Genomic DNA, 11,006 nt, shown 5'->3' with positions numbered 1-11,006 from the left:
ATACCAGCACAACACCCACTCAAATAATACCTACTCTGTAGAGGTCCTGGAAAGTCCTGGCCATTGAAAAACAGCATGAAAGAGGGCTAACAAAGCATAAAGAAACAGATGGACTACAGTCAGTAATTGTAGAACCACAAAGTGCTTCTATATGGTAAGTGGAGCTGATAAAATGGACAGTGACTGTAGAAACAAGGAGGTGGTTATAATGTTATGGCTGATTAGTGTATATACATGGTAGAAAACTAGCCTTATTTGTTGTATTGGATAAACGTATTTAGCAGTGAGCGATTCAATTCAGGTTGGCGTTGTCAATCTTTGATATATTTGTAAATGTTTGCAAATCATTGTCCTTCCTAGCATTCAATTTTCTGTCTCGGAGACTTTCTAAATGCGAAAGAGGCTTTTGGTTTTGCGTTTACCTGGCTAATGCAAAACACAACCAAATGCCATACAAAATTTGTGGGATTTAATCAAGCAAGCCTGTTTGTTGCAATTTATAGGGAAAAAAAGGTCATTTCGCACTGACTTGCCTCGAGCAAATGCTGGCGAATTTGCATTATAATGCAGCTGCTGGGTGGAAGCCTCGTTATTGGTCAGACTGACGATATTGTGCAAGGAAACGAATTCAAGTAAACACTGGAATAAAACAGGTACAAGAATGTAGCTGCAGCAATGTGCACACACTGAATGTGTGTCAGCGCTTGTCCGTGGTTGTACACCTCAGGCATCAGGTATAACATTATGACTTCCTTCCTAACTGACTGGTCTGTGGCTATGCAGCCCCATAGGCAACAAACTGTGATGCACTGTGTGATGTATTCTGACACCTTTCTGTCAGAACCAGCATTAACTTCTTTAGCAATTTGCTGGATCGGACCACACGGGCCAGCCTTCGCTCCTCACGTGAGCTGCAGTTTTGGAGATGCTCTGACCCAGTCATCTAGCCCTTGGTCAAACTCGCTCAAATCCTTATCCATCAACTGCCGAATATATCCCACCCACTAACAGGTGCCGTGATGAAGAGATAATCAGTGTTATTCACTTCACCTGTCAGTGGTCATAATGTTATGCCTGGTCGGTGTATGGTGCAATAATAAATCGAGCTGATGTATCATTTACAAACCCGACCATGTTAAATAGCATGTCAAAGAGCAGATCGTGTCCATATAATAAAATCCTTCTGGTATTTTTTCTATACATACAAAAATGCCACAGACAAAATTCAACAAGCAATGCAAAGTACACTGTCAAGTCCATTGAGCATCATTTCAATAAGTATTACATGTTAAAATTAACAAAAACACGTGATTGGTGATTGTGGGTATGTTCGTTGGCACAGTCTATGAGGTAGATGCGTGTTTATATAATTAATTCCCTTCTTTGGTATAATACAATATACGTATCAAACACACGAAAATAAAATAAAATAAAATAAAATAAAAAATCCAGTGAGCTGTTAAAATAAAAGCCTCGATTTTAATGGCTTTAAAAAATATTTAAAAAATAATAAATGAGGTATCATCATCATATTCATACACGAATCCTAACGAGCAATTTATTACGTACGTCTATTATGTATCTAGTATGTACATTTATCGATTATTTTATAAGTACAAGTACTGACTGTAGCCCATTTGTTACTCTGGACACACCTCTTTGAGACCCCAAGGACCCCAAGGACCTTCACTGATCATATTATGTTTGGGCAGTGGAAGCTCAGCAGTTAAGGTACTGGACTAGTTCTGTACTAGTACTGGACAGATCACTGGTACAAGCCCCACAGTTCCCAGGCTGCACCACCTGAGCGGTTTTAGCCTTAATTTTGGAGATTGCTAGATCCGTTCATGTGTGGTAAACTGTTATCAATTACCAAAGACACCTACAAGGTAATAACAAAGCTCTGATCAGAAAGCGTCCACTAACTAAAGAAAAAACAGGCCAGTATGTTCAAACAGTATTTAAATATTACAACACACGCTGAGGTGGCGCAGCCGTAAAACACGCTAGCACACCAGAGCTGACATTTCGAACTCGTCGGCATTTCGAACTGGGCGCCTACACGAACCACGATCGGCTGTTGTTCCAAGGGGGTGATGCAATTATGCCTGCTCAGAGACGAGGGATAATGCTGATCAGGGTGTGTCTTTCTGTACACAAAGCTGATCCTCATATGAAGTCGTCTCATGCAGGTGAAAAGATGCAGGCGGCTACTGCACACGTGTCGGAGGGGGTATGTGTCAGTCTCGGCTCTACTCAACCAAAGTGGAGGTCAACATCAGTAAAGTGGAAGTGTACAAATCCCAACAACACTGCTACACCTCATACACTTATACCAAAGCAACACACACTATTTAATTTCCATGTTAGTATCATGGAAAACCAGTGAATGGTCCACAACACAAACGTCGTCCGGCCTCTTGGGGTCCCTTTCAATTAATAAATGGGACAAAGTGGGTCTGTCTAAAAAAACCTAGAGCTCCCTACATAGCTCTGCATTATGTGTCATTCTACACGCACTCCTGAGAGGAAGCCTGTCTCAATTCCTAGATGCCTCAAAATGCTGCCTAAGGAGCTGCCTTATTCTGAGTGACATTCAAATTTCTTACTAAACAGAGCAGTGAGTGGAGTTATTATGAGACGCAAGTAATTCTTATTCATTTTCAATTTGTATTAAGGTGTACAAGTGTGATTTATTTGCAATTTTGGGCTTCTCGGCGTCAATGTAACAGTTTTCTGTGCACAGAGGGAGATAGCTAGCACAGTGGGAGGGAACAGCCGATGGCGCTGTCTAGCTAGAGCTTACCCTAACCCTAACCCCAACCCTAACCCTAAAGCTCAAAAATCTGCCTTCTTTAGATTCATGTCAGTTAGAATCCTCTCTACTCAGGCAGTAGGCAGCAAGGCAGCTCACTAGGTTTTGGTCAGATGGGCTACAGTCAGTAATTGTATACCAACAAGGTTCATCTGTAGGTACAGTAGGTATAGCTTATAAAACACTGAATATATATACAGGTAAATCTGTGAGGTATTATCCTGCATTTCCAACAAACATTTTTTTATCTTTTAAAATCAACTATAAGATGAATATTTATGAGCTAATATGAATAGAATTGAATTACATTTACAGACTTCTCAAAAGTGACAAAAATCATCCTAATTCCCTTAACAAAAAATATAAACTGACAAAGTTTTACAGTCTGTGTGGAGTTTGACATGTTCTCTCCAGTCACCTTCCTAAAACATGTAGCAGGTGAATTGGCTAGACGGTGGAAAGGATAAACACACACACAGACCTTGAAAATATGCCGAACTCCACCTGATCAGTCCCAAATCTACTTAGAAAGGGGGGGGTGGGACTTCCTCCGGGAGCTCCAGTTTCCTCCCACAGTCCAAAAACATGCAATCACGTTAATTGGGGACACAGAATTGCCCTATAAGTGAATGGGTGTGTGTATGTGTGTGTTTGCCCTGCAATGGACTGGCGTAACGTGACCCATTTAATTTGCTTAACCTGCCGGTAGGCAAATTAAAATTTGGTGAGGGTGGACGGGCTCCAAGTTGGGCTCTGGGACCGTGTACAATCCTGATTATGATTTAAAAAAACAAATGCTAAATAAATAATATAAAAAAAGTAATTTTTAACCACTGATTTGAGCTGTAATTTGAGACACATTTGAGTTACATTTACTCCCTGACTAGTTATGTGCTTTGTCTACCACTAAAATCTGACGACGCTTACAGTATAATTGCATATTTATACGTTTTATATTTTATATATATTCACACAGCATCTAAACCAAGACATCAGATATCACAATATCACTACGCTCTTTGGTATTAGCTGAAAATAAAGCTAGATTGTTGCTTGAGCTGTTATTTTACACTAAATAAAGATAAAAAATGACATGACACGCATGTGTATCATGATTAACAGAAGACGAACATCTACTGTTTGAGGTTCTGGATTGTAATGCTTCATTCAAGTCTTGTCCATTGAGTTATCTCACAACCCGTCATCTCCACGCGGCTTCAGCAGGAAAATAAAAGCCTGCACTGTATTTCTATATTCATATTTACCATGCTTTGTGTGTGCTTCCATGACGTCTTCTCAGGATGTCGCTGTAACGTTTGATTCTTTTGGAAGTACGTCTGAGGAGAGTGTGTATTCATTATAAGAGCCACCACGCCGAGAGCTTGAAATACAAACAGTTCAGCAGCCTGCCTTGCATCTGTGAGAGAGAATAACAGCAGGGCTTATTACAGGTCGTGGCTCAGGGTGAGGCGTTCGGTCCGTTCGAGGACGACGAGGAGGACGAGGAAGACGAAGGCTTGCCGTGGCTGCTCAGACCGGGGCTGCTTCGTTTTCTCTGGGAGCTGGAGTGGAGGTGGCCCTGCGGACTGTCCTGCATCGCCGACACGGCCGTCTTACGAGCGAACAGCATGCCTGAAGAGATATTGAAGTGTTAATACGAAGCATTTTCACTTTCAAATAGAATTAAATGCCTTTATTTGTCAAAGATACAAATACAAATGACTTTTTTCCGCATATCCCAGATTGTTTGGAAGTTCGGGTCAGAGCGCAGGGTCAGCCATTGTACGGCACCCCTAGAGCCGAGAGGCTTAGGGGCCTTGTGCAAAAGCCCAACAGTGGCTGCATGGTAGAGCTGGGATTCTACAATTGATAGCCCAAAGCTCTACCCACTAGGCTTCCACTGTCCCATGTATGCAGGTTTGCTTAATTGATAAAGAAAAACCTAAAGTTGGGACATTTTGTAAAATGCAATAAAAATAAGTTGTTCATTAATCATTTGTGGTTCATTAATTAATTAATTAACTTTTTTTCTTAACTGACTAAAGTACAAAGAAAATATTTTTATTGTTTTCTGTTACGAAGCGAGCGAAGCGATGTTTAACCAAGGTGGAACAATACTGTGGCTAAAAAGCTACTGACAAAAAAGCTACTTGTTCCACCAAACAGGATCACAGGACAATGCTTCTTCATTTTGCTCTAAATAAGACAAAAGAGGAGGTAGAGATAACAGATCCTTTAGAACAGTGGTGGGCAAACAACGGCCCGCTATAGGCTGTTTAATCCAGCCTGTCGAGTGTAATTCACTTAAGAGTTTGACCTGTGGTTCCTTCTGTTTTTGGAAAAGGAAGATATAATAGATCAAACTATTACAGATTCTAGTTGTTTTTGCATTTTACACTATTTTTTTTTTTTAAATGGGGTCTGTTTTTAAAATTATATTTACTGATTAATAAAAAAAATTATTTAAACATTTTAACTTGCGAGTAAACATGATCTGTTACCCTGAAATAAGGTGTTAGTTTAATTTATTTTATTAATTACTTTGACAGTGCTACATGTTGTTGACTTTTGCAGTCAAACTGATCCCAGTTATATGGGCACTGAGAAGTCACCATATGTTGTCAATCATAATCATTGCCACAAAGTTTAAAGACATTATAAAACTTTTCACACCACAAAATAACAGGTTTATAGTAACTTTCTGTGTTTAAATGTTTTTACCCTAATTATTTTGACTTGGACTGTAGTTATTTGCTTGGTACTACTTGACAATTTAAATTTATTGGTAGTGTTTTTTTTTACAATAGACATTCCATGGCCTACAAAATATTTCAAAAATATTTACTGATTTAGTTTGTACATTTTTTACCATCATGTACCGATATCAACCTATTACAGATTCTACTTTTTATTGCATTTTAAATTTTTTTGGAAACAAGGGTTTGTTTATAAAATTATATTTACTAATTAATAAAACTAATACTATTAATTTTAACTTGAGTATAAGTAAACATCATCACTAAAATAACATATTAGTTTTATTTATTATATTAATTAGTTTAACAGGTTGGAAACTTCACATACAGTTGTAAGGAATAGTTTTTGAAGCTTGCTTGAATGTGGACAGTGTCAGCAATATCTAATGGCAGAAAAAATCCTCTCAGCATAGGATAGTTTTGCAGTCAAACTGATCCTAGTCATATGGGCACTGACAAGTCACCATATGTTGTCAGTCATAATCACTGCCTCAACAATGGTAAAAGTTTTTTTAGACAAATGTGTGCATTTTAACAATTTTATCACAGCTAAACATTTAGAATTTTTAATATTTAGAAATTTAGGATATTTAGAATATTTAGAAAAACAGAGGTTTGTTTCTAAAATTATATTTACTAATAAAGACATTCATTTTAACTTGCATGCAAGTAAACATCACTAAATATATTATAATATTAATATTAATTACATTGACAGTGCTAAGAAATCATTTTTAAAGTTTGCTTGACTGTGTACAGTGTCACCGATATCTAATAGCAGAAAATTTGTCATAGTCACATGGGCACTGAGAAGTCACCATATGTTGTCAATCATAATCATTGCCACAAGGTTTAAAGATAAAGTTTTAAAGATAAAGAACAGTTTTCAGTTTTAAATGTTTAAATGATTTTAACCAGTAGATTTAAGGAAAAAAAATTGTATGTGTTTCAACAATTTAGACACAAAAAAGAACAGCTAAATATTTAGAATTTGCTTGGTGCTGCTTAAATATTTTAATTTACTGGATTAAATCAGTAAATAATTTAATTTGTATGCCGTCCATCATAGAGAAAATACAAATCTAAATATGTACTGATTCAGTTTGTACATTCCTTATTTACCGATAACGTATAATAACAGAAAGTTTCGCTGTGGTCTTTTGCTGTCAGTTAAAAAAAATCCACTTTACTTGATGGAGCAAACTTCTTCAACACACTTATAGAGCGCTCTTCAATGAGCTATCTCCAGGTAATTACAGTCACTTGCTTGCCAGGCACAAGCACTGTATCAGGCTTAAGCAGAGGCCCCTTCCTTTCAAGCGCGAAAGACAATAAGCCCCATCGACCTGGAAGCAGCCGGGCGCCAATTTCCAGATATTTAACTTTTTTAACTCTATTGGACTTGCCACTTCATTACGATAGATTTTATAGCAAAGGCATCAAATTGTGTGGAGGACTAAACGCACGGGGGTGCTGCTATAACTTATTGAATTTCCTGCCCGCAATTACATCAGCAAACGGCCGCTCTATTTACCTGTGTAGACAACTCCATTTATTTCTATTGACATGTTGATGCTGCTAATGCCGTTGGTAGACAGGTTCAATGCAGTCTCTTGTCTGTCATCTGTCAAGAGGGAAGCCGGGAGAGAGCAAGGGTGAGAAAAACTCAATATGAGCGTTTATAAAAGGAACACAAGAAGCAAGAGAGGCGCACCGACGACTATCGGTGATAACTCATGAGTGACAGGATAAGGAGCAGTTTATTAAAGAGTTCAGGAGGGAGGGGGGCAGGTGAGGGAAAAAACTGTCAAAACCTTTACACATCCTTTTAAACTTACTGGTTATCTTAGAACAAGGTGCGACACTCAGGGATAGTAAAACACAGGCCTTTTAAAATATTATTATATTACATCAAAAAATTAATTAATGGCACTTAACTGGCATTGATGAGTTTTTGCTTTCTTTAGGCTAAAATACTTAAAACTATTATTAATATGAAAGTTATTTTACATGTTATTATCGTTAATGTTATTTTAAATGATATTATTATGATTACTATTATTATGATCACTATAATTATTACTATAAATGTTGTTTTACATATTATTATTAATGTTATTTTAAATTTTATTATTAGGATTACTATTTTTATGATCACTATAATTATTAATATAAATGTTGTTTTACATGTTAATATTATTCATGTTATTTTAAATGTTATTATTATGATAGGTATAATTAATATAAATGTTATTTTATATGTTATTATTATTATTATTAATGTTATTTTAAATAATATTATTATGATTACTATTATTATGATCGCTATAATTATTAATATAAATGTTATTTTACATGATATTATTATGATTACTATGATTATTATTATAAATGTTATTTTATGTTATTATTGTTATTTTAAAATATATTATTATGATTACTATTATTACAATCGCTATAATTATTAATATAAATGTTATTTTACATGTTATTATCATTATTATTAATGTTATTTTAAATGTTATTATTATTATGATTAATATTATTATTAATGTTGTTTAAATGTTATTTTTATTGTTATTAACGTTAGTTTAAAAGTTATTATTATTATTTATAATAATGTTATTTTAAATATTATTTATATTATTAATATTATTTTAAATGTTATTATTATTAATATTATTTTAAATAATATTATTATTTTAATTGTTTATATTATTATTTTATTATTATTATTTTAAATGTTATTATTATTATTCAATGTTATTTTATTGTTATTAATGTAATTTAAATGATATTATTATTATTAGTATTATTAATAATGTTATTTTAAATATGATTTCTATTATTAATATTATTTTAAATGTTATTATTATTATTATTATTAATGTTATTTAAAATGTTATTATTATTATTAATGTTATTTTAAATGTTATTATTACTATTAATATTATTTTAAATGTTATTATTATTAATAATGTTATTTTAAATATGATTTTTTTATAAAATTATTTTAAATGTTATTATTATTATTAACGTTGTTTAAAATGTTATTATTATTATTATTTATAATAATGTTATTTTAAATATTATTTATATTATTAATATTATTTTAAATGTTATTATTATCAATATTATTTTAATTGTTAATATTATTACTAATGTTATTTTAAATGTTATTATTATTATTAATATTATTTTAAATGTTTTTATTATTCAATGTTATTTTATTGTTATTAATGTAATTTAAATGATATTATTATTATTAGTATTATTAATAATGTTATTTTAAATATGATTTCTATTATTAATATTATTTTAAATGTTATTATTATTATTATTAATGTTATTTTAAATGTTATTATTATTATTAATGTTATTTTAAATGTTATTATTACTATTCATATTATTTTAAATGTTATTATTATTATTAATAATGTTATTTTAAATATGATTTTTTTTATAAAATTATTTAAAATGTTATTATTATTATTAATGTTGTTTAAAATGTTATTATTATTATTATTTATAACAATGTTATTTTAAATATTATTTCTATTATTAATATTATTTTAAATGTTATTATTATCAATATTATTTTAATTGTTAATATTATTACTAATGTTATTTTAAATGTTATTATTATTATTAATATTATTTTAAATGTTATTATTATTGGTAATATTATTTTAATTGTTATTTTATTGTTATTAATGTTATTTTAAATGTTATTATTATTATTATTATTATTATTAATGTTATTTTAAATATGATTTCTATTATTAATATTATTTTAAATGTTATTATTATTATTAATGTTATTTAAAATGTTATTACTATTATTATTATTCATAATAAAAATAATAATGTTATTTTAAATATGATTTCTATTATTATTATTATTTTAAATGTTATTATTTTTATTTATGTTATTTTAAATAAAATATTTTTTATTCATGTTATTTTAAATGTTATTATTATTTTTTTATTAATGTTATTTAAAAATGTTTTTATTATTAATATTATTTTAAATATTTTTCATTATTAATGGTATTTTAAATACTTTTACTTAACTACTATTTGTATAATTTAAGTTATTTTATATCATATTATTATTATTACTAATAGTGTTTTTCTAAATTGGGCTGGCACAGTGGCTTAGTGGGTAGCACTGTTCCCTTACAGGAAGAAGTGTACATGTTCTCCCCGTGTCCTTGTGGGTTTCCTTCTGGGTGCTCCAGAGGACAATGAATGAATAAATAAACATTATTCTAAATTAATTATTGTTATTGTAAACATTGTTGTTATTATAACTTTGTTATTATTATTATTATTATTATTATGTAATTTCAATTTAATTTGATGTAGAAAATTCATTATAATTTTTTTATTTGATTATATTTGATTTATATTAGTTCTGTTTATATATGTAAAGTTTTTTGGATGTCCTGATTTATTAAGCTCTTAAATAATTAAAACACGTTTGTTTGTTCAACCTAATAAACAGTCTATGTTTATATTAATAAAACTGTTGTAGACCTATAGAATCTGTGTGTGTTTTTCAGTAGCATTTGCAAAAGAAGTAGAAATACTCCTCTGTGAGTGTAGGCTTGCTATCACAAAACGTAAAACCTGAATATGTGGCACCTCGGTGTATTTTTAGACTGGGTCGAGCAAATACCATTTAGGGTAATCTTTAAATTGTAGAGTATTTGGCGTCATTACCTAAAGGCACGCTCAGCGCTATGGAATTAGGTTTAATTTTCCTCCCATCAAATGGTATAGAAAGTCTGTCATTATGACTGAGATAAGGGGAACAGTCGTGCTGAAATAACACAGTGCTCACACAGAGATAGACACTGCAATCTTCTCATGACTTATGCTTTTGTCGGGGTAGGTGTACTCAAAAAATTATTTTACCATTTTTTATCAGTTTTACATTAACTGCTTTATTAATATCAAAACTTATCATGTTTAATAAATACACTATATTGCCAAAAGTATTCACTCACCCATCCAAATCATTGAATTCAGGTGTTTCAATCACTACCATGGCCACAGGTGTGTAAAACCAAGCACCTAGACATGCAGACTGCTTCTACAAACATTAGTGAAAGAATGGGTCGCTCTTAGGAGCTCAGTGAATTCCAGCGTGGTACCGTGATAGGATGCCACCTGTGCAACAAGTCCAGTCGTGAAACTTCCTCGCTACTAAATATTCCACAGTCAACTGTCAGTGGTATTATAACAAAGTGGAAGCAATTGGGAACAACAGCAACTCAGCCACAAAGTGGTAGGCCACATAAAAGGACAGAGCGGGGTCAGTGGATGCTGAGGCACATAGTGCGCAGAGGTCGCCAACTTTCTGCAGAGTCGATCGCTACAGACCTTCAAACTTCATGTGGCCTTCAGATTAGCTTAAGAACAGTGTGTAG

The 11,006-nt window shown here is 32.1% G+C and overlaps 1 protein-coding gene across 1 annotated transcript in view; it reads right to left on the bottom strand.

Moving 5' to 3' along the window:
• Positions 1–4,274: 4,274 nt before the first annotated feature.
• The window catches only part of arid3c (AT rich interactive domain 3C (BRIGHT-like)), a 107,982-nt gene continuing 101,250 nt past the window's right edge, over positions 4,275–11,006 (bottom strand). The window contains exons 8-9 of the mRNA XM_063017953.1: positions 7,106–7,195; positions 4,275–4,447 (exon numbers count right to left, since the gene is read on the bottom strand). Of these exons, the coding sequence (XP_062874023.1) occupies positions 4,275–4,447; positions 7,106–7,195 (263 nt within the window). The remainder of the gene's footprint in view (positions 4,448–7,105; positions 7,196–11,006) is intronic.

Source organism: Trichomycterus rosablanca, chromosome 21 (assembly GCF_030014385.1).
Source record: "Trichomycterus rosablanca isolate fTriRos1 chromosome 21, fTriRos1.hap1, whole genome shotgun sequence".
NCBI classification, from domain to species: Eukaryota; Metazoa; Chordata; class Actinopteri; order Siluriformes; family Trichomycteridae; genus Trichomycterus; species Trichomycterus rosablanca.
This window is presented reverse-complemented; position numbering and strand designations above follow the sequence as displayed.